General features: G+C 40.7%; 1 protein-coding gene across 1 annotated transcript; it reads left to right on the top strand.

Moving 5' to 3' along the window:
- Positions 1-1,714: 1,714 nt before the first annotated feature.
- LOC140562158 (uncharacterized) lies at positions 1,715-23,414 on the top strand. The gene is made up of 3 exons (XM_072687586.1): positions 1,715-2,031; positions 13,980-14,032; positions 19,735-23,414. Exons 2-3 carry the CDS (start codon positions 14,001-14,003, stop codon positions 20,495-20,497), a joined length of 795 nt encoding a protein of 264 aa, XP_072543687.1. The 5' UTR covers positions 1,715-2,031; positions 13,980-14,000; the 3' UTR covers positions 20,498-23,414.
- The last annotated feature ends 1,580 nt before the right edge of the window (positions 23,415-24,994 follow it).

Below are 24,994 nucleotides of genomic sequence, written 5' to 3' on the forward strand. Positions count from 1 at the left end.
ATTTCTCTTTTAACACATAACATTCAAGAACTTACTGCTCACTTGCTGCCAAATATATCCCACCCCTTGGCAGATGCCACTGTAGATGAAGATAATCAATGTTTTTCCACTTCACTGATTGGTGTATCATATAGGCCCATATAGCATGCGTACAGCATGTTATGTTCCACGAAAGCAAGACCTCAAATAGTCTCACTGACTGGATTACATTTAATGACACTGCATACTTTTTTAAACACAAACTTTCTGTGCCCCAGAGAAAGTTATCTTTTAATTACTAGCACCCCCCCCCCATTCTTAATAATCTTCTAGTTTTCCAGAAACCCAGACCACTTATTATGTCTGCTTACATTTTGCTGTCCCTGAGCTAGTGCAGCATTAGGTACTGTGCTATAAGCAGAGCTGTGCAGACAACTGAATACTCAGAATAATTGAACTGACTACTTAGAATAATTGAATATTCTCTCCCCCAGGGAAGCACATGCATTAATCTGTCACTGTTGTAGAGTCCTGAAGGTCAAAGCACAAGAAAAACATGGCAGGCAAACTTTCAGGATGTATGTTCCTCCTTTCATGGCACAGAAGAAACGCTGGGTGAAGTCAGTATAAAGTCTGAGGTGAAATAAAACATGTATATATGGACATGAAGACTTTATGATTTAAACATTTGTGACATTCGTGGTCACCATTCTTGGCTAGCAGGGTGTGAAGCTCCCCAGCACAGGGCTGCAGAGCAGCGGAACTGCGTTATCTTAAGTCTTCAAGCTCCATCTAATCTTTCTGGGCCAAGCGGGAGCGGCATTGGAGATATAGAACTAATCATCTCACATCAGTATCTGCTTTTGATGATACAATCAATGCAATCAAATCCACACTGCAATGTTCCAACAGCTAGTGTGAGCCTTCCCAGAACAGTAGAGGCTGTTGCTGCAGCATAATGAGACAAACCTACTATTAATACCCTTGATTTCAGAAGAAATGTTGTGATGAGAAGGTGTCCACAAACTTTTAGATATGTATATGTACTGTATGCAAGGCATTATGAACAGGTGCTGAATATGAGCCTGGCCTACACATGCTTAGGTTCATCTTGTAGGCTCAGCTCTCAAGAGTCTGGTTCCTTAGAATCTCTAGAAAAATAACACTGTAGCGGGTCTGTTATTGAGGCAGACTGCAACCGAATCCACACCGCAATGTTCCATGATCTCATGTAAAGCATTCCCAGAAGAGTAGAGGCTGTCCCTACAGCAAACGAGGGAGGATGCCCTGGTTCCAGAGGCAAAAAAGAAAAAACACAGGTGTCTACAAACTTTTGGACACACCAATGTATGTGTGGTATTATGAATAGGCAGTGAATACGAGGCTGGTCTACACGTGTCTAGGCTACATGTTGGGCTCGCCTCTGAGTCTCTCTAGTTAAATAACGCTGTGGCCTCGTCTGCAAACACTCCTTCTGAACCTGGGTGACCTGACCGTCGCTAACGTGCCGTGTGAAACTTTTCCGCTCAAGGGCGCAAGTTTTCTCCCCACCCGTATTCCGACGAACGCCGCCTACCTGTGCTGGGATTGGCTACTAGTATGCCTCCACCTGCGCTTGGATTGGCTAGTAGACGACACTCACGAACGCTTAGTGGGCGGGGCACCCCACGGGGCGGGGCTTGTCTGTAAAGAGGTGTGAAAAGAAAGTAACGCCGTTCAGGGCCCTTGGTTTTGGATAGCACTCACATCTGAAATTCAAATAGACGTGTCGAGGAGACATGGGAGTCCGGAGTCACCCGGGACCTTCCCTCCTCCAAGGGAGCGACCCGAGGAGCAAACACAGCGAGCGAAATCAGAGCGGCAGAACTGGCCGTGTGTGAGACTGCGATGCTCCTTACTTCCAGGAGAAGTCCTTGGACTTCTTCGTGTCTCTTTGGTTTTGTTTACCTCAGGAAACTAACCGTGAGAAGAGAAGTAAATGAACGCTTGGCGTTATCCGTGAAAACACAGCACCTCTGGCGCACGCTTGCCACACCTTCATCACTCTAACAGGTAACTGCTTGAGGGGTCTGCAACTTCAGCGTTTTAGCTCAACTTTGGAGTCTCCCCCCGACTGTACGAGCGTGTGAGGGGAGAGAGGGAGGGAGGGAGGGAGGGAAACAGTGGCCGAGCCCTTCTCACCTGTTGCCTGTTTGCTGTATCTCACCGCAGCGCCGACGAGCTAGCTATGTCTTTTCTGAAGGTGCTCACGTGTTTCTCACTAAGGGCTCACCACATTAGCCTGGCGCAGGTGTAGCGAGCTAGATTTTAGAGCCATTTTCCTGTTCCCTTTATTTCATCTGGCCAGTTTTGTTTATTTTCTTACAGTGCGTTGAACAAATGTCCGTGCTCGACTCACCTTAAGGTGCAGCAGATGGCTTGATTGGGTTGCTATAGGCTTACTGAGTCTGTGTTTAGGTAAGAACCCAGTCTGGGGTAATGATCGTTTAGTGAACAGTTCGGGGTACTTCATGTGGATCATAAAAATATAAGTTTATTATTTCTTAAAATATTATTTTTAAAAATCTCTGATAAAAAAAAAAAAAACTATATTTTTGGTTATTTTTCCTAACATATTGTCTTACACAACCCAGATGGGCAGGTCCTTATATGTAGGTTTTATTAGTCTGCTTTATATATACATATAAAATAAAGGGTAGACTAGTGCCAAAGTAGTGATGAAGTATAGCCTAGGAATACACTGATCAGATGGCCTTTTCTTATTCAGAGCCTCTTTCAGTGATTGAGCTCCTATTTTAAAAGGTTATGATGAAAAGCTGTGTATGGGCCTGTTAGCTGCATTCGGCTGGTGTTTGCTGTTTGTGTGGGGGTTTGAGCAGGTAAATGCAGTTTGCCTGCATGTTTACTGTAGGAGTCTGTGTTAACAGTGTTGTAGATACTAAGGTGTGGTCTTTAGGGAGCTGTGAAGAGCCCAGCAGACCATATACTGTTCATGGAAGAGGACATTTGCATCACAGTCATGTGCTGGGTGGTTTAAAATCAACATATTTTGCAAATGCATCAAAGCTTGTGTACCACTCTGCAAGTTCTGATGCTACTTTTACAGTTACTGGAGTTTACCGGAATATTAATGATTATTATAGAAAACTATAGACCGGACAACTGGAATATTTTACAGACAGGGAATTATATAATTATATAACTTTTTTTTTTGTAAGGGATGGGCCTGTGCCTGGTGACAGTTGTTATTATTATTAAGTTACTAGTTTTCCCATATATGATCATAGCTGTGCTGGTTGAAAATACTTGGGGGTAGCAGGTATGATGCACTGTATGCTGTTACAGGAGGCAGATACTGTATCTTGCCTGTAGAAAAAACACCTGTGTTATATTGCACCTTTTAGGACATCCTCCGACCACAGCATCAGCTTTCAAACATCAGACAAAATGGCTTCAGGACTCAAGAAAAACACTGTCATGTCTCAGCTCTCAGACAAAGGACATCAGCCAAAATGCCCTTAGACTCCCCAGCTACTGTTACTGAACTGAATTTCATATGATAAAGCTTCAGCTTCTACTTTTGTAACTTGTATAGGCGGTATATCACCCAGCACTAAAGGTACAGTCTTCTGTAGTCTTGAAAGTTTTAAATCACCTAAGTCTGAAAAATTATTTTAAGATGTTTTAGACAACTTACAGTATGGCACCTTTTATATCATGGGGATCTGGGGAGGTTTCTCTTTTCAGTCTCCTCTTATAGAGGTGATATTTATGCACAGCTGGCTTAAACTTGGCCGCATACTTGACAAACTCTCTTGCTGTGTTGGCACTGTGTAAATTTGATGCATTTATAAATTGTCAGACAGAATGTTTCTGTAGACCTCTGAATTCATTCTGCTGCTACCATAATCCGTTAAACGACCAATAAGGATAAGAGACCGCATTCCAGATGCTGCCATGCAAGCCCAAGCCAAGACACTACCTCCTCCACTGATGAGCTCATATGTTTTAAATCATAGGTAAAACCTTTCTTTCTCCACAAATTTCCATTCCATCACCTTTGCATCCATTTTGCTCACTTGAAAAATAGGTGCGTTAAAACCATGCCATGAGGTGCCATGTTCTAAAAGTCATTTAACACATCTAGAAGTAAATATCAGGAAATGAAATTCTGATCTACCACCTCATCTTCATTTTTTGATCTAAAACCCAACACCTTCAGTGTATAGCAAAAAACATAAGAATTGGCCTTGCCATTCCTGTTCTTGTAGAGGTGACTGTGTAATTTCTGTGTTTGTATGAAGCCTTTACATACTGTAATAGGATGATAAACACAATTTACATGACTTCCAGGAAAAAGAACTTCCTATAAAAAACAACAACTTGGGGATGTGTGGAAAACTGTACGGTTGGTAGCTTTTTGCATAAGAGGTTTTCCTTATTTGTTTATTTATTTATTTAAGGCATGAATAAATCTTCTCCCCACAGGGGGTTAGCTAAATACAACGATGTCCCAGCTTACGGCACCCTCTCCACATGACGTAAGCCTGTTCATAACATCCACTTTATAACCTTCCCATTCTCACACTTTCCTGCCACTGCAGATCAGTTCCTCCTTTGACACAGCTGCTCTAACGTTCTCCCGGTAGCGTCATAATGAAATCCTAAGGCAAAGATCAATTAAGGAAGTTGGAGTAATGCCTACTGATTATGTACAGCTTGTTCAGAAACTGTCATGTTTAACCTTGGACGTGGATGACTTGTATGTAGTCGGGTTTTTAGACATGACTGCTATGTCACCTGCTATCTCATAACCATGCAAATCAGCAAAGCAGACTGGGAGCTGAGGGAACACTTGTATACATATAGGTGCCAAAAAAATGGAGGGATGTGATAGGAGAATCACTTCGAATTCCCTGCTGTGTGGTTCTTTAAAGAGCCATGTTTATAAATGAGATGTCCACATTTCCAGACTTACAATCTTTGGCTTATTATTTAGTAATAACATGGATGACAATGCAAACTGGAGTTAAGTTATAGGGCTGACTATGAAAATTGGGACTAAATCCACCTGGTTCATTGGAATAAAGTATATATATGTTAGAGCAGTAGCCCCCGTACTGAGCCTCAAACATTCTGCTTTTCTGGAGTACAATAAGTGCATAATCATATCCAGGGTCATGTTCAAATACTTGTTACAACATCTAAACATCTGCCCAGTGTTAATCATTGCTTTAGGCATATATCATTTGGTCCAGATTTGCTTCTTAATATCCCCTCTAATTAAAAGATGCTGGTGAATGTATACTGTATGTCCAAATGTTTGTGGACACCCCTTCTAATGAGTGAACTCAACTACTTCACATTGCACCTATTGCTGACACAGATGTGCAGACATGCCTAATGCCAAGTGTGGATCAGAGCAGCATTGAGCTGTGGAGCAGTGGAACTGAGTTCGCTTTAATGAAGCATGGTGCACCATCCAATACTTTTGAGATGAGTTAAGGATGAGCTGGGGTCGTAATCACCAAACATCCTGACATCACTAATGCTTTTGTCACTGTCAAGTCCTCGCAGCAGTGCTCCAAAATCTAGTATAAAGCATTTTCTATACAGTAGAGGCTAATTTGAGAAGAAACAGTAAATGAGCATGTGTCCTAATACTTTTGTCCAGATAGTGTATTATGACACAAAAGCCTTTGAAGTAATTATGTACCAAGGGCCTGAACATTTGTGCTAATGAGCACAGATTTAGTCTATATGCATTTCAGTAGGCCATAATTCGACCCTAAGCCAGCGAGAAGCATTTCTCTCTTGGACATGAAAACCTTGCATGTGGTAAGACCCATGTTTGTCCATTGGTTGGCCAAAACACAATGCCTCAACATAATTAGAATAATACACAGTATAGTATTATGCACTATGTTGTGACTCACACAGCCCAGGTTACACCACAATAGCCTTCAGTTTGGTGGTTAGGACAGCAATCCCTTTTGTGTATCAACTGAGCTGATGCATACAGGAAGCATTGCTGATGAACGTCTTTTGTTTTGTGTGTTTAGCAGCCAATTAAGTGATGTGGACCCTCTCCAGAGGGCCTTTTTTGTATGGCTCGGTCGTCATGAAACAAGGCCCTAGCAACAGGCTCCTGGGCAACACACTTACTTACCCTACCTGTCTTGTACACCAGTGTACTGCATAAAGCTTGAACAGGTCAATAAATGGCCATGACTTACACACCATCTCTCAGTTCTTAACCAATACGGAATACAGGATAAGGATCATATATACAGGGAACGGAGAAAGTGAAAAAAGATGCGCATGAGAGAGAGTAGACTGAGTGGAGATGGGATGAGGGGGTGGTAGAAGAAAAGGTAACAGACAGCAAGAGACTTGAAAAGAGAGACATGTCAGACCAGTTTGCTCACCTTTTAGATGAATCGGATGTCCCTGAACAGCATGTGAACATTTTTGAAAGGCACTCTTAACCCTGAAACAGATTTTATCAGTCTACAGTTTAACACTCAATTTAGGTCACTCCTAAAAAACTGTTTCAGAGGTATGGTATTTTTGAGTTCACTCATAGGCACTCAATAAAATGAACACGGGAGATTGTTTGACTTTACAAACCGAAAATATGTTAATGTAAAGTTGGAGTAAAAACATCTGAACATGCTGAATCTAATTAACTGAATAGAAATGTGTAGTATGTACTCACACACAGATACACACTTGTTACACACCAAAGAATGAGTATTTATTATGAGTATTGAGTATTTAATTAGTTATTTGGTGTATAAAAAGTGAGTATGTGTCTTTGGTTGGGGTGAAACATTTTCAGATGTTGTTTACAAGCCTATTTACAACCCTGTTATTTGATCTCAGAATTAAACATGCTACTTCTTCTTTACTGAAGGTTTCAAAAACTCCTGAAAAAGCTCTGCTTTTATAGGCTGGTTCACGTCTTCAGAAATGACTATAGACAATATGGACAGCGCAACATCTCTCAAAAGTGAAGCAACCACTGGTATAGTGCTTCTGCTGGCTGTTTGGTCGTAGCTCCACCCGCCCCCAAATGTTTCAGTGACAAAAATGACCATCATCTCCTTTTCTCCTCTAAACTTTAAGTCTTTCCATCTCCAGTGTCTAATTCCATCAGTTAGTTTTCTCTGTGCTTGTATTGATACATTTTTTATTTTTCCAGAGAAATCAATTTTTTCAATGTTATTGGCGTATCGTAAAAAGTCGGAGTTACACTTACGAATTAAGTGATTGACAGCCTTGGTTGGAAGAGGCTGGTTCTCTCCTGGCTTTAGGCATGTCAAAAGGATCCTGTTTATCTGCTCCACAGAGTCCTATTCTATGCAACTTAAAATAGCTAAAGGTATTCATTAGAAGGGGTGTCCACAAACATTTGGACATATTTGTGAGTTACACTTATGAATAAAGTGATTTACGGCCTTGGTTGGAAGAGGCCGGTTGTCTGCTGGACCTTTAAAGTTCCCTTTCTGTTCAGTACATGGATTAGCTGAGCTGTAGAGGAATGTAAATGACCTACACTTTTGCTGTTAAAACATTACACTTACTGGTCAAACTGGGTTTCCAGGGGAACAAGTCTGCCTTGATTCTGTGCTGAAAGCTCAATATACGTGGTCTGAGACATGCTTGGTCCGCTAGAAGGGGATGGGTCTATCAAATGAGTAGGCAAGTCTGGATTCGCCTCTGGTCTCTATTGTGCAGACTGTGGTTGCAAATTTGACCACTTGGCGGATAATTTTGGCTTTATTTCTATAGAAGAGAAAGGAATGGAATAAGTTAATAATGCTGCATTCCCTTGCTTTTCTGCATCTTTTCGAGAGCAAGAGATGGTAAAGGCTAGAATAAGATAGCATTCGATTTTAGCTTAGCATGAATTCCTATTTGGTCCCCAGGCTTTCACTTGTAATATGCAGAGTTTGAGCTCCCCTTCTGCGGACACTGGCCCAGAAAAAGCCTTGGGCACGAGGCCTGGCTAGTTTAGCAACCACATTCCCATTAGTAGTCTGCTGGAGAAGTATGTCAAGACCATGTATGGAACTCAGCAATGCCAAGGAAAATACAGTTTGACATACTGGGGCCCCTTTAACACTCCTAATCCCTGTGCTGTTAGCCTACTTTTTTACAGCATATATCTGCACTTCTGATTAGCAACATGTAACACCTGGCATTGGGAATTTTTTTGATCAAAATGTCAAATTCTTCATTCAAACGTTTTGAATGGAACACTGTCATTCCAGAGATCACAGTTCCACTGCTCCACAGCTCAGTGTTGGGGGGCTTTATACCCCTTTAGCCCACGCCTGGCATTAGGCATGCCAAAAGGATCCAGGTCATCTGCTCCAGAGAGTCCTATTCTATGCTACTTAAAGTAGCTGTGTTTGCAAACATTTAGACATATAGTGTGCATTGCGTGATGCCTGAGAACAGACCTTTCAAATAGGTTTGTAGAAATGTATTTTCTTAAAGCCATTCATGGTGGAGTAGTCCATACAGGTCAACTTTACATGTAAACACTCAGAAGAACTGTAGGACCACTGGTCGTTCGTGATAGTAAACAAAAGACTGAACCTCCAACAGCACTCTGAAGCACTTTACTCTCATCTCAGAGAAAGAATCAGTGGAAATCACACCCAGCGTACTTCTGTTAGTTTGGGCTATTAAAATCTTAATAAAAAAAGAAATATTTGATCAGCTTTAATACTTTGATGACAACCTTAATGAAACATCTGACAGGAATTCGACATGACTTTACACAAACAACTTCCACTGAATCAACATGGAACTAAGCTGTTCTGCCGGAGGGCACATAGGGAGCTGTTTACATGCATCAGCAAATAACTGGCATGAGGAAAAGATTCCGGCAGGTGTTTCAGAGACTACACTACGCAGTCACAGCACATCTTCCACATTCAACAGCAAATTAATTACCAAACAGTCCAAGTTTCTTTTTATCTGCTCTCAACAAAAACAAAGGATTTCTGGCCTTCATTAGTGCCAAAGTGTGCTAGTGTGAAGGTGCCAGAAATGGTTCTTTGAAGTCCTACCACAAAAGAACCACTATTGGTTTCCTTATGCAGTGGTGTTCAAACCAGGCCTCAGGGCCCCAAAACAGTCCAATTTCCTGCTCTAGCCTAGCTTCTAGTACATAGGAACTAAGCCAAAATATGGATTGTCTGTGGGGACCTGAGGACTGATTTAAGTATAACTAAACCCTAAAGGACATTTCAGGCATATCTGTGGCATTTCCTCTTGTCCAGAAGAACTGACAATGTAATCATGTTACGGGGGCAGACGAACAGTGTGTTAGAAATGTTACCAAAGCATTCTTAGTTGTATGGAGCGGTGTGCTTGCCCTGGGGGAACTGAACACCAGGCTGGGTAGAGGGTAATGTTGTTATCCACAATGCTATACTAGCCACTAACTGCAGGCATTTCAGTTGCTAGTTCTTTAACCTCTTAATGAAGAAAGGCTTATTTCACACCAAGGTGTATTAATTAGTAACTACAGAGACTTCTGTACAAACTGGTGGGGCTATCCTTTGGTAATAGAAGTTTGTAATAACACTTTCGGGCCACCAGTGTTTAAGGGGTTAAAAAACATTCTAAATGAAATGTGTGAGCATGATGAACCTTAAAATAATACAAAACAACTTTCACATTATGTTCTATACCAATGAACAGGTTTTCTGAGAACCATCGATCCAAGCCAGAAAACATTTAGGAGCTTTTTATTTTTAAGGGCATGTTAAAAGGTCCTTTGCTGTGTAATTGCATCAGCAGGCAAACTGTAAAGTCTCTGTAAAGTTACAGGTGGCCACACGCCCTAACACACAACTGTCCGAGCTGCAAAGGCGTTATAAGTCCTATTACATTTGTAAGCATGCATGCTTATCCATATCACATGTGCATGTGTGTAAGAGATTGAAATTCCCCAGAAAGAAAATAAGGCTTAAGGTAAAGCCCCCTTTCATTCAGCAGAAGGAAATGAAGCATTCGTCTCTTTCTGTAAGCCATCGAAAACACAGAGCTGGGGGCCATGCCTTGTGCTGAGATGAGAAATTCCCTCTACCCATTAATTCCAATGGAGAAATGACTGGCAATGCTATGGGCTCCAAATTTCAATCTACCACACTCTGAGCTGGCAATCTTGAGCAATTTCTCTCTTTCACCTCTTGCCTTTTTCCAAGATGGAGCATTTCAATTTCCACAGGGGCCTTGGTGTGAAATCCTTGATCTTTTTATATGTAATCTCCTAATCTGTCTCAATCCTCTGGTTATAGAAGGGGAGAAAATGACGCAATCCGATGATACCTGAAGCTTTTCTAAAAGACAGATTGTGTTGTGTCTGTCAGTTTCCACTGGGTCATGATTAAAGCCTAATATAATATTTTTTTAATAATATTTCACCAAAGAGGATTCTAATTAGAGGTGGGTAGAGGAGCCATAATCCATACTCAAGTATAAAGTAAAAGTATTTGGCTGCTAATTGATGATTCAAGAAAAGGTACTATTAAAAAACAACAAATTTGAGTTAGAAAAGGTCAAAATAACTGAAGTGCTAAATTAACTATAGAGCTAGAACTGAGCTTTTTACTGTATCTAGCATTAGCATTAGCATAGAAACAGAAGTCTAGTAGGCTCTGTTCTTTTTTAATGTGCTCTCAGAAGTTAGAGGTGTGACCAGTCACAAAGCAGTACAGAGGCTGTTACCAACATAACAGAATGAGAGAAATGCAAAAATCAAATTACAGTCAAGTGAAGTCAAGTGGGTTTTTATTGTCATTTCAACTACATACAGAGTACAGTAAAACGAAACAACGTTCCTCCAGGACCATGGTGCAACATGGACACAGTGCATACAGAACACAAGTGTAACACAGTACAAGTGCAGACAGACAGTACAACACAATACAGACAAGGAATAATAAACAAAGAATAATAAATAAATAATTAGGGGTAGTGTGCAAATTATGCAGTCCAGTGAGGTAGAATAGTTATTAACGCAAAGAATCAGACCCCGAGTATCAGATGGGTTTACGTCTACTCTAAAACAAATCTACTTCTTACATATTAGTGTAACATTTACATTTCTTGTTTTTTTTTTTATTTTATTCTGTTGTGCTTGTGACTGCATATGTCTTGGTAAATGTAACACCTGTACATTTTAAGCTTTTTCTTTTAATTGTAGGCCAAATGTGCATCAAAAACAGAAGCCTCTATGCAAAAGAGGCTGAATGCACGAAGTTCTGCTCCATTTCTATTGGGAACTAATGCCTTTTTTTTACCTGCAACTTCAATTGATTTTGGAAAAGTACCCTTGCTTGTACTTTAATCATTGTGTCACAAAATATGTGGGTATAGGTTTGGGCTATTCTACCTTTCGTGATTAGTAACACCTCTAACTTCTAAGGGTAATCATTTCATTATAGACCAAGATTACATGAAAAAAGAGCAGACAAGCAGTGTACTATGGAGGTCCAGTGCAGTTCTGTAAGTTATGTTAGTATTATTATATTAGTTTTCTTTTTTCCACAGTTATGATCCAGTGCTTAGGGTAGTATAACCAGTTTTCTATCTGTCCCTCTATTGTTAACCATGTTCTCTGTAGACATTATGATGTAAAGGCCAAAAATGTGCCTTTGGCACAAGGGGGTGGGGGGGGGGGTGTATCCATATTATAATGCAACAACAGCACCATGTCATGAAATCATACCTGCAAATGTCAGTCATCCTTGTAGCACAGCAGAGTCGTTTTATGTATAGAATTTCAAAGGAAGAGGGACATGATGCTGTTCCATTTCCTTGTTGCTTAGCCTGCACCATTGTAAGCAGACATTTTGCTTAATGCCTCCCAAGATCTCATCTTTGTTCTCTTTACCCTCTTTTCGACAAAAAACTGAGAGCATTCTGCTTGGTTTGTGATTCTCAAAGACTCCTTCAAAAGCTTTTGAAAGGCACGCCAGGATTGTATAGAATGGACGTGCTGAATTTCTAGTGCAGTTTAATGGGCTGTGTAATGCACCATGCGCCTGGTAGCAGATGAGGAAGTGCCCAGCTGCTGCAGAATCTTTCAGTGATGCCCAGCCCATACTATAGCCAAACAAGTGACTTGAGGTCCACACTCCAGAAGTGAGATTTTCATCTAGTTTCTTTCAGTAGTTCCTTTCACCTTTCTGTTGAAGTTTTTGAGCAACCTGGGAAATTCGGGGTAAGGTGTTCATTTTGACTTGGCTTTGGTTGCTTATTTTGTATATACTTTATATTCACACTTTCAAATTCAAAGTACTTTATTATCCCAAAAATGGGAAAACCACAATTTGTGCATTCAGGATTATGTAGAACCATTGTTTATACTAAAGAACCGTTGAAAAACCTACTTCTTAGTGTACTAAACAGATCATGGTATTAATAATGCACTTAGTATATCCAAGAATGTTTGTGGACGCCCCTTTTAATGAGTGCATTCAGCTACTTTAAGTTGCATTCATCCCTGACACATCTTGTCTAGTTTTTTAAAGAGATGCATTGCCAATAGAACAGGACTCTCTGGGGCAGATAAACAGGAACCTTTTGGCACCATGTCTTATGCCAGGCATGGGCTAGAGGGGTAAAAAGTTCCCCAGCATTGAGCTGTGGAGCAGTGCAATTGTGTTCTCTGAAATGCTGGTGGTCCATCCAATACTTTTGGGAAGATCTGGGGTGGTGATCATCTAACATTCTGACCTCGCTAAACACTAATCAACTCCTCACAGCAATGTTGTAAAATCTAGTAGAAAGCCTTCCCTGGACAGTAGAGACAGTTACTCCAGCAGAAGCAGGATAAAGTATTTTTAATACTCTAGTCCAACACCAGTGGCACTAGATGAACAATTATTTTATTTATTTATTTTTTGTTGTTATTTTGTTTTGTTTTCTATTAAACAACAAAGAACCATTTAAGCATTCAGGTGTTTTTTTTTTTTTTTTTAGTAGAACCATAGTCTTTACTTAAGAACCCTTGAAGAACCTCTCTCTCTCGGTGTGTGTTCATCGGAAAGAAGGGCGAGAAAGAGCAGTGTGTCCTTGCTCTATTAGAGAGACACTATTCCAGACTCCCCCATCAATTATTTACCAGTCATTTGGCCATAAAGAGCAGAAGAAATGGCAAAGCCTGCAGGTAGAGGAAAGGTCAGCGCATCTGCACCGATCCTCACTCAATAACCCCGTATTGATAGCACTGCTTATTGGGCCGGACGCAGTGGGAAGCTATCTGGAATGTCACAGACACGTGTTTGTATCTCCCCTCCCGAGAGATTCCAGCCGTGACCGCTACCTGACAGTTTGATATGTCAGAGCCATACGTCAAATCAATGCAATGACATACCTTCTTCCGTCCAAGCCTTTTCTCCAAGCCTGAAAATAACGTTATAGAAAGGTTAGACGTATTAGGTGGAGGCTGTCTTCTTGATTTCTAGCTTGGAGCCGTGTGGATTGTGTTATTGACACAATGCTCCCATCTTGCCCGCTTTCGCACTGACGCAATGGTGGTCAGTCTTTCTTCAGCTGCGGTAAGGCTGAAGGGAAGTCTTGGCTTACTTAGTAAACAGCAAGTCACTGAGATCAGGTTCAGCTCCAATGAGCACTAAATTATCCAGCCAACTGATGCCCCTACCAGAACACAAACACTGTTCTCGTCTTAGTCTTACTTTGGTAATATATCATATAATATAGAGTTCAACATTGTGTCAAACCTTCATGATGAATGGACCTATAGAAATATATATAAAAAAAACGTATTTATATATATAAAAAAAAAACAAAAAAAAAAACAGGAGACAGGAGGTTTTTGCACGATGGTGAAGGTGTAGTTGTGTATCCCGCGTGTTTGCCATACCTTATTAGCCTGTTGGCTGGTTATTTATTGAATATATGTTGGGGAAGACGCCTGTGTACAACTGACACCCTCTTCTGTCTCTTCTCAGCTTCACTATCCAGCTGTCCAGATGGGGTGCAGATGCTGTAGGATGATAAAAAGGTAAGACGCAACAAACAGAATCACTGATTGTCACTTCAGGCAAGTGACAAACCCTCTCTCTGACCTGCTTAGAAATGTCAGGCCCTGTCTGAGAAGTTGAGTGGAGGAGAAAATAAGTGTTGGTATGTGGGGATACACAAAAAAAAAATGTTTCAAAAAATTCTGGGGTCTTTTTGCTTTTTATTTATTTATTGATTTATTTGTATTGATTTTGCAGTAACATTTTGGCTGATATTTTGTATCAAAAAACAAAAACTCCTGACAAATAGCCCTCAAAATCCTCTTTTTACCTTGTCTGTCTATATTTAAAAGACATTTGATACAAGATTGTTGTTTAAGGTCTAGTTGCATTGAGGTCTTAAATGCGTTCATAACATTATAATAGAGTCAGTAACCAACGTTGGTCATAACACCTGTTGTCATGGTTCAAAGCCAGCAGACTTTTTGCTGAAAAAGAACATTTTAAAGAATGTATTCATGTGGGTTGTCACAAACTCTGTGGAGATTTGATGAATTAGTAGTGAAGCTCAGACATCTGTAGTACTCAAAAGCTCAGACTTCCATTGTTAAACAACAGTAGCTCTCTGATGTTTTTCATACTTCTCTTATGATTTATACTTCTCTAATGTTATAAAAGACTTCTGAGCTATGAGTTACGACTTAGGCTTTTATCTACACCTTAAACTGGAATTTAGGTGAGTAATCAAACTAATTAGAGAGAAAATAATGTAATCTGCAATGTTTATGTGTGTTTTTTGGCATTAATTTCAGTGTGGCACGTGTTGAGATGTTTCTACTCTTGTCTGCTTGAAGTTATAGTTTTAAATGTATTTTGTCCGGCATTGCATATGTTTTATTATCATGGAATGTGATTTATGATTTGGCCACTCTCCCAGTAGAAACATGCTTAAGTTATCTGGCTAAACAGAGAAATCCTTGCTTTGTGAAACACTTTCCTGTTTATTTATTTACTTATTTATTTGTATTTTTCCCAATTTACTCCCAAATTTGGCATTTGCCAGTTCCCACCCACTATATTGGTCTGCTTCAACATACTGCTACCAGCACTGGGAGGGTGAAGGCTAGCATTTCTGCCTAAAGTCGGGTTCATACACCTGCAGACATGTATGTACCATAAGGTGCGTGGCCAAAGTGATGTAATTGCACCGAGCACGGGCATCGCACGCACCACTTGAAAATTGAAACATTGTTGCCACTCCGCATGGTAGCTGCATACAGCGCTGCAGTCATTCATACAGCCGACATGTCACACAAGAATTGGTCTAAGCTTGACAATAGAAAATAAGTAAATAAAAGTAATGAAATAATAGTAAAATGATAAAATAATGTTTTTTATAGGTCATCAAAAAGTAGTAAGAGGCGGTCGCCAGGGACGGGGCCGCAAGAGTTATGAATATTGAGCAATGGCGTGCCACGCAATGTGCCACGTCCTCAGTAGGAGTAAACCAGCCAAACACGGTTGGAGAAGAACTCTAACGACCATATCAGCACGGGCAGCATCTGAACCGATGGAGAGAGTCATCCTACCCAGTGAGGGAGAGGCCAATTGGCTGTCGCATCACCAGGAACTGAACTCACAAGGCCCAACACTTGGCGAGTTCCACCAATTTAGGAGCCCCCCATTGCTGTTTGAAATGTCTTTATGGTCATGCAATAATAAAACCTGTTAATAGACAGATCTGTGTTTTTAGTTAGCCCTCATGCTTGTTACATAACTGTGACAAACATCTGGGCTATGATGTTTCATGAAGGTCTGTCTAATCTAGCTTGAAAAGTGCTTTACTGTAGTGCCAGGGTTAGTGTCTCTAAAGTGTCTGGCTCTGCCGCCATGTAGTTTATGAAGCACAGTGGAAACTATATATAATGCAGTGGATACACGCAAGTACACACTGAAACTGCCACCTAATTACTCACAGTGTCAAATATCTAGACTTAGCTTGAGCTGGCTCAGAGGATTGGCTCATGTGCAAATACCACACCAACATGTGAGCCACCACACACACACGCACACACATACACCCACACAAACACACAACCAGAGTAAAACGTTATCCACTTTAATATTTTACTCATTCCCCTTCATCATGCAAGACTGTATGAAATAGTTTTCTTTCCATGAACTGAACCAATATTTTATCCAGAGAACTCATTAATGGCTTTATGGCTGGAATGCTGGATGTATGCAAGATAGTCCACAACAGTTCTAATCTCTAATCTGCAGGGTATACCCTTGTGTACTGTATACAGTAACCATAGGTAAATCATCTACTCCTAGTTTTGATGGTGTGGAACGAGTTTCCATTGTAAATACTGGCTGCCACTTTACATGAGTTTAATTTTGCTTGCTTGCTTTTGGGTTGTTTTTTTTTGCACGTTTATTTTGAAAAATGATTGGCAAGTAACCATGGTACAATTTTCCCACCTCAATGTTTCTATATCGCAGCTATGAGGCGTAGGAGTGGCTCCACTTGCTTAGAGGTCTCACAGGCCTCTACATTAAGCTTGGATGTTTTCCAAGCTCACTGCCAGATTGACTCTATATCACGACCCAGGTCTTGCCGACTGGTCTCCGACCTACTCTACATATCAGCTTGGATGCTTCCTGGGCCTGCCGAGGTGGCTTGGAAGTGAGCTCTTGCGTGCTGGCCACTGGAGCGACTGTCTACTTCCAAGAGTCCTCTTGACACAGCAGCAGTGAAAGAGGGTTTCGGTGGTGGGATAGCGAACACGTACACAAAAGAAGTATCCATGGCCGCATAACATGCTTTTTTTTTTTTTTTTTTTTTTTAGGGAGCTTGAACCCATTAGCAGTGATAGGCCTAGCTTTCAGCCACTGGAAACCTCAACACAATTACATGGTAGAAAAGGTGCAGGGCCCCTTTAAGCATGGCAAACATAGGTAATGCAAGAGATGTCACAGCAGGCTAGAACACACACTTCCTATGAATGTGCCTGTCATCTGGGTAAACTGGAAAATTCCACTTTGCCAACATTACTGACCTTTAAGAGGCTTTCTTTTCGCACCTGCTCGATGAACTCAACACTCCTAAACGGCTTAAATATAGCTCTTATATTTATTTTAAGGGATACTGCAAAAAACTTTCATTAAAGCAATTATTAAGCAAATCAAATTACACAAATTATATCCTCCTTTAATGTTATGCACTCCATCAGTTGAGTTGAGGTTTGCTTCTTTAGTCCTGCACTGGAGCTAAAGGGGTAATGTAGCTAACAAGTAATGGAAGCTTATACAAACGTACTATCATGGAAACGGCATGTTTAAATCATTAAGAATCAATGATTTAAAGAATGTCTAGCTGTTATATAATCTCAAATAGATTGTGTAAAACACCATAATCTATAGAAATGGTCAAAAATACAAACCAAATCCAGGCTTCATAATACTTACTACTGTCCTGAGCTGTGTAGGATATGTTTGTCTTCTTTTATACATATGAAAACATGTCATAAAAAAAACAGTCTAAACAAGTCCATTCAAAATGACTTAACAACTCGCTGCAGATTTAGACGAGTGTGTGATAATTGAGGCATACAGTTGCATAGTGCCAAACTGTTGGCAACAAGCTGAAACTAATGAAGTAACTAACTTTAAAGCCCACTGAACAGAATATGGCTTCAGAATCATATAAAACAACATAAAGGCATTTGAAATACTGATCCATAAGGAAACAAACAGGCATGGACGATTATATTAACAACAAATTGGCAGAGGCCAAGTTAGGTGTCTTTGCCCTCCAGCTGAGGCCTGCTGTGTCTAGCTCTGGGTGGTACTTTCTCTCGCTCGCTCGCTCTCTTTACCCGTCTCCCTCTTGCAGTCTCTCTTCCCTTGGGTGGTCGTGTGGGCTTGCAGTTGGTGGAGGGTGTGAAGGGCATAAGGAGCTCTGCAGGAAACGTCTGACAGCCATCCATAAATATACCCGCCCCCCTGCTGCAATGCACACACAGACACGCGCCCCTCTACTGGGAATCCTGCACCGTTTTTCTCTCATGTCTTAGACCTCATGCCCTGGACTGCTTGCTAACAGGTGGTTCACTGTGCTGGTCAGGCATGTGGGCTGTTGCATATTCCTTATTAGCTGAAAAACAAAATAAAATATGTGAAGCTTCTGAACTGTAGACCACACTGAACACAGGCACTACGACATGAGCAAATACTAAAGACCAACACATTCAGTGACTCGTAGATCTCATTGCACAAGGCTTTGGTGCGTCAGAAAATGCGTAATGCAAACCTGCCTAATGCAAATTCAGAGTGCAGTCAAATCTACTGGCTTGGCATAACAACTTGTAAAAGAGGCAAACGACCAGCTTTTTGTTTGCAGTAACAATGGTCAGTCTCTACCTTTCTTTTTCCTTCTCGCACTGTGTATGTGTATATAGTATAGGGCAAATAGCATCTAAGGACATTATTTAAAACCATTCATCTTGGTAATAAGCGAGTGTGTTTTGCTTGGAAAAACTCCAGATCACATTTGAACAGATAAACAAAAATGGCTGGGGATGTCTCAATCCGAACCAGGCATTTTTAAATGGATTGGGTATCAGCTTTTAAAGCATGATCCACTTCTAATCCTTAGTTTTGTTGTAACAGAGCACCCTCTGGCATCCTCTGGCATCCTCTCTAGACGCCTTCTCAGCTGCCGCCTGCCACAGTGAGGAACTTCTCAGTAGCAATACAACGGTGTCTGCTGTGTGGAACTGTTTTAGAGTGAAACATGACAATTTAACACAGAATCTCTGGTTCTTGTGCTTTTCATAGCATTGTGCCATCAGTCTATAGCATTTTTACAGACAGCATTGTGCCAACTTCCCTCCTGTTCCATAGGACTAGGGTTACCTTCAATAAAGCTCGTTTTCAATATTTTTTATTGATTTTATGCACTTTATTTAAGTGCAGCGAAGTTACCAGTCAACAGCCAAAATAAAAGTTCTAATAAATGCTGCATTCCACCTTAAATAGTGCCACAGATACATTGTGTACATTTCAGCAGCAGCATGTAACTGCTGCATTATTTAAGGGGGAATGGAAAGTTTAGGGAAGAGGAACTTTAGCTTAGAGTTAGCTTATAGCCCCGCTGTAAATGTGACAAGTTAATGAGCTAAAAAATAAATACAGTGATTTTACTGGGGTTACTGACTCGAAAGGTACTTGGATCTAGTCCGGGGGGAGGAAAACAGTTGATGGGGATATCCCTTTTCATTTTGAAATTTTCATTTTACACAGCTTAGATTTCTCCTGGAAGCCTTCAGGCAGAGTGTGGAGACTTTTAAAAAATGTTCTAATTATCATTGTGTGTGTGTGGGTGTGGGTGTGTATGTATATTGTTTGTGCTTTACAACTATAGGGGAAATAGTTCCCCTAGTCAATTTTATATTTAGGTATATTTATAGGTATATTTAAAAAATATAATTCTGAATAGAAAAAAATGATACGAACATTTGAGAAGTAAGAAAGCGCTGCATACTTCCCTGCAGAATTATGAGTGGGATGAATCACTGAGCTCCGAAATTTACATAATTGCTGTTGCTGTTAAATAAAATTCTTGTTTTACATACCTTTTACACACCTGTCTGAAAGCATCATTTCATCAACAAGCTTCATCTTAATCAGCTGTTCTCCATTGTCTTGCTAAATCTTCATCTCCCTGATTCTCTTGCAGTTACATCTATGACCCCTCGGTCCCTGTAGACGGTCACGGACACAAGCAGGATCCGTCCAGCAACTCCTTAGTACCTCCTTACCAATGTCACAGACTACCTGATGAGGTCAACCACAAGAAACAGGGTTTCCACAACCTGGGCTTCACAAGCAACACCAGCCCCACCAAACTTGACATCGACAACAACCACATAAACCGACTCCATGCTAACAACCAAGCCAGATCCAACCTGCCTCAGGCAACAGGAGGCGACTCTAGCCTCTATATTCTGCAGCCTGAGGGAGAAGGAGCACCCATTAGAACTTCTTCGGCTGTTGTCGCCAGTGCTCCGCCGATATACAGCATCCCGATGCTGGGAACGGAACCTGGGAAGCGGACGGAAAGGTTCCGAGACTCTGGCTTAGGGAATGGAGGAATGACAGATGGAAACGATGGATCGGACGGATACTTGTGCAGTCAGGACGAAGAGGATGAAGACAATAATGGGCGGAGACGGAAGACAGCTGGAACTCCAGACTACGTCGGGGACACTGCTGATGAGGAGAGTGTGATCTCAGTGGACATTCACACTAGCAGCACCAGCATCTCATCAGCTGACACCAAGCTTGTGGTGGAGGACAGAGTAGAGAAAGACTCCTCGCTTTTAAGGAGAGAGAGTGCGAGCGAGAAAGAAACTGGGGACTGCGTAAGTGTCACAGACTCTATGGTGGCTGAAGCGCTCGCTGCCTTGGAGGCGGCCACTGCAGGGGAGGATTACGAATGAGAACAGACCACTGGACGTGAACGTGAACATAAATGATATAGTGCTCATCATCTGAACACTGAACTTAGCCAAAATTCTATTTTTCATGATATGAATGTTCAGCAAGGTTTTTAAATGGCTGAAAAGAACAACGCTTTGAAGCTGAAATGGCCTATTTGTTTACAGGGGGACAATGTGCTCACTCAACAGACCATTTGGCAGTCGTTTATGAATAAAATGTATGAATTTATTAGAAGATGGGTATATTTTGCCAAGAACCTTGCATGGAGTGTATTTTCAGTACTTACACTGGACTGTTACTATGTGAACTACATACATTTTATTATATATTCTAAAACGGTCCACACTACTTCTTTACACTTGATTTTCCAGTTTATAACAATTCTCAATATTCTCTGCTTTTGAACAACAGTACTACCAGACTGGCAGGAAAAACACCTTCCTGCTCCTATGTGTATGAAGTCTTTTCAGACCACTGTTCACATGGCACTGCTGTGCACTTAACCACCATGTGACCATGCAGATGACCAAAGGGCTACTAAATCATGTAACCCTGGGGAAGAAAAAAGCCCTGATGCCTTTCCTACTTAGAATGTGATCAATTATATCCCACTGGGGTGCTCTTAAGTAGCACAATCAGAAGAAGAGCCTTATTCTCTATGTGATGTAAACAGATCTGTGCTGCATTTTTCTGCACTCCTAAAACGAAGCTGCCAAAAAGAGCTGAGAAGAACCACTTTCAGTCCCCTAAAGAACCTTTGGGTTTGAAGGTTCTTAGAAAAACAGTAATGGTTCTTCTGTAGCCTTGCATCAAAGAACCCGTCTTGCACGCTTCGTTTTAGAGCATGTTCTTGAATTATCTGTACATGAAGTTAATTTCACTGCTGTCTCAATGAAGTGAAGCGGTTCGTGATCTGTTTATTTATTAGTGGTGGATGTCTAGACTTCCAGAGACTTCTGGATGCATTGTGAATTTAAAATATCACCGGGAGCGTTGAAGTGTGCATCTGACTGTTGACATTTGCCATGAATGCCAGAAAAAGCCTAGAGTGACCCCAGCATGTCCTGCTTCTCTAGCTTTTTCAACTGCGAGGAGAAAATAACTGACCTATTTGAAACACACTCTGACACTCTTCAAAATGGAAGAGTGGGTTCACGTCGGATGCCTCGAATATCTTAAACTGTTTCCCTGGGAAAATACCAGCTCACAACAGTTCACGACTGCCTTAAGTTACAGACAGAGAGACTGTGCCTGCATTTCAATTCAGATTCGAATAGAAGAATAAAGCATAATCGCTATTACTTAGACTGCTAATTAGTATACTGTTATTTGTGCATTAGATTTATTTGGGCCAGTGATAATAGTTAACCTGCGAAGTACTCCTTCGCAAAAACTAAGGCCACAAACATACTCAACACAAGTATGCAAAGCCAAATGCCAATGTTCTGCTGTACAAACTCTGTATACGTTTTTGCGTTACTGTGGCAGTTAAAAGACGCACTTGGGGGTGGGGGGGGCAACAGAAGACTAATCAATATCATAACTGGTCCGCCATGACTGTTCACTGGTTGACTGCTTTGGAAAAAGTATGCAGACGTAAGACAACATGGTTGCTGCTGTAGCGTCTCTAGCGTTAGCGCTCAGAAAGCAGCTCACGCTTGTGTAGCGCTATGACATGCATCATGGCACATTTTTAAACGCGAAACCCAGACTGTTTAGCTCGACCGTCTGCCTTCCATTCTTGTGTGAAGTATGTTTCGGGCCCAAGGTTAACTAACTGAGGCCAGGCAAGATTTCTGACTATTCGGTCTGTGAAGGACTGATGGGTGTTTGACACACTTTGTGTGCTTTCATATACATCTGGTTGCTTTAGTACGAAAATGGGAAACATATGTTAAAATAACATAAAGAACAACTGAAAGATGTGGTTTTCTATTGGTGCTGAGGTGAAGTGTTCACACTGTGTGAAAGATAACTGGTGTTTTAATACAGCTACAAGAAAACATTAGCTGTGACTGAAATGTATCCTTACTCCCTCATTAGTATTACACTATATAGGGAAAGACTATTCGATTTACTAAGCAGCGCAAATATGTACTTCCTCATCATCCACATGTACAGTACTGATCGCATAAACAGGCATGAGAGTGGCTTAGCCTTGCATAAAGCTCTGCACATATACACGCACTGAATTCTGAATCAGTAAAAGCATTGAGCTGTTCATGGAATAATCTTTGACCGTTATGTTGCTCAGAAACATAAGCCTCCCATTAACGAACTACATGGGACAATATCGGAAGTCTTGTAATGCATTCTGGTCCACTTTTCAGTGTTGTGAGCTATGCTGGTCACCAGAAATTATGAGAGCACTGTGCTCAAATTCCACTTTACGATGCAGCATGCCCTAAAACGTTAATAGGGATACCTTTCGGTCACAGTCGCTGGCATGTTTTGATAGAGAGGCACAAACAAAAACAGCTAAATGTGATTCCACAATATCAGCCTTACCATTTTCCCCAAATGATACTTCTGTAAACTTTTCATGTGTATAAAAGTTTATATTTTGTAGAAAAAGGACTATTGCTGAAATTTTAGTCCATGTATTTTTTTTATTTTAGGCAAAACTCCTTTTGTTTTGAAAAAAGTGTGTGTGCATGAACAGCTTCAGATTCATCAGTGCTATTTACTGCCTCTCAATATTTAAAATGAATGCACATGATATTTTGTTGGTTTATCATAAGTGTTTTATTTTACTTTACTTTTCTAAATCTGATACACTTCTTTAATTTAAGAGGAGGAGGCAGAGAAAGAGGTAGAAATTGTCACATGAACGAAAATAAATAAATAAAGCAATGTCTGATCATAAAGCTGGATACACACTATGGTGACATTACTGTCTTTAAGGAACATGCTACAGGATTCTCACACACACACTTCACAGAAAAGAATAGGCCAAATCACCTCCAGCATTGAGCTGTGGAGCAGGCAGTGAAACTGTGTTCTCTGGAACGATGGTGCTCCATCCAATACTTTATGGAGGAGTTGGGGATAAAGTGGGGTGGTGATTATCCAACACCCTGCCCTCGTAATGCTCTTGCCACCGATTTTAATCAAATCCTTACTGCAATGCTCCAAAATCTAGTAGAAAGCCCTCCCTGGATAGTAGAGGCAGTTGTTCCAACAAAAGCAAGATGCACCCTTTTTAATACCCTTGATTGTGGAAGAAACAATAAATGAGCAGGTGTCCCAATACTTTTGTCCATATTGTGTATACTTGTTAGAAAACTGATTAACCCCTTAACTCCAATTTAATGTTTTAGCTGTTAATCCTAAAGCTAAAACTACTCTATAGCAGTTAAGTTTACTAGATTTTGTGGAGTGCCACAGGGTTCTATTTCAGGGCCTGTTACAGTGCTGGTTTAAAGAGGTTAATGTTGGAAGCAGCATGATCATTCCCAACTAACAGTAGATCTAGTAATTGGCCACATACACACAGGAAAAATATATATTTGGAAGAGGCCATGCCATTGACTGCCTTAACTGATCAGGGCTGAGCTTTCTGATTCTTAACAGGTTATCATGGCTCTGCACACTCTCCCCATCAATACACGGAAGTCAACAGGTTTTGTAATTGTAGCTACAGCCACACCCTGGAGTGTAATGAAATAATGAATAAGTCTCAGCTTTAATCTGGTATTTATATTTCAAATCATGTGAAACCCAGTAATGTCTATGGGCTCCAAACTTTAAAAAGGCAGGGAGTATGAATGAAAACAGCATTAATTCCTAAACCACTCCCCCACTTTAAATATAAATGAATTAAAGCTGAAGATCTGCACTTTGACCTCATATTCCTCATTTAATTCCAACTCCACTATCAACTATTTAACTTTAGAAGTACATGAGAGAGTGCATGCCATGTGACTTACTGAAGACTGTAAAAACTAATGAGAAATTGCTGTGTAAATGCCAAGTTTAAATGATGGTGGAGTTAAATTAAACGTGGTGCACTATTAGACATGATCTATTTTTACTTTCATACGGGTCGTTAATGAATTAAATATGCTAATGTATGAGAAGCTCTTCAGATGTGTGCTTTAAATGTCAGAATGAGTGAAGTGTCTCTTCCAGGTCCATGTGGGAGGCAGTTAATAATTCACAGGTCCTAAAATACTCCAAACTAATAATACATTACAGCCTGTTAACCATTCATGAGCTGCTCATGCGCGAACGCCACACATGAATTACTTACTGTGAACTTCGATTTGGTCAGCGAGTACCGAGAACCCATTGCTGTTTTCAAGAAGGTTCTATACAATGCATGACAACAGACCAAGTTCATGCACATACAATAAGAAGCTTATATTCATACTCATGTCTGTATTGCCAAGAATGTCATCAGGGAGCAGACGCACTAAAAACAGCCATCCATGATTCATAAATAGATCATTTTTTATGATCACTAGCCCCTTTCAGTGGAGAGCTAAGGGACGCAT

This window comes from Salminus brasiliensis, chromosome 9 (genome assembly GCF_030463535.1).
Source record: "Salminus brasiliensis chromosome 9, fSalBra1.hap2, whole genome shotgun sequence".
NCBI classification, from domain to species: domain Eukaryota; kingdom Metazoa; phylum Chordata; class Actinopteri; order Characiformes; family Bryconidae; genus Salminus; species Salminus brasiliensis.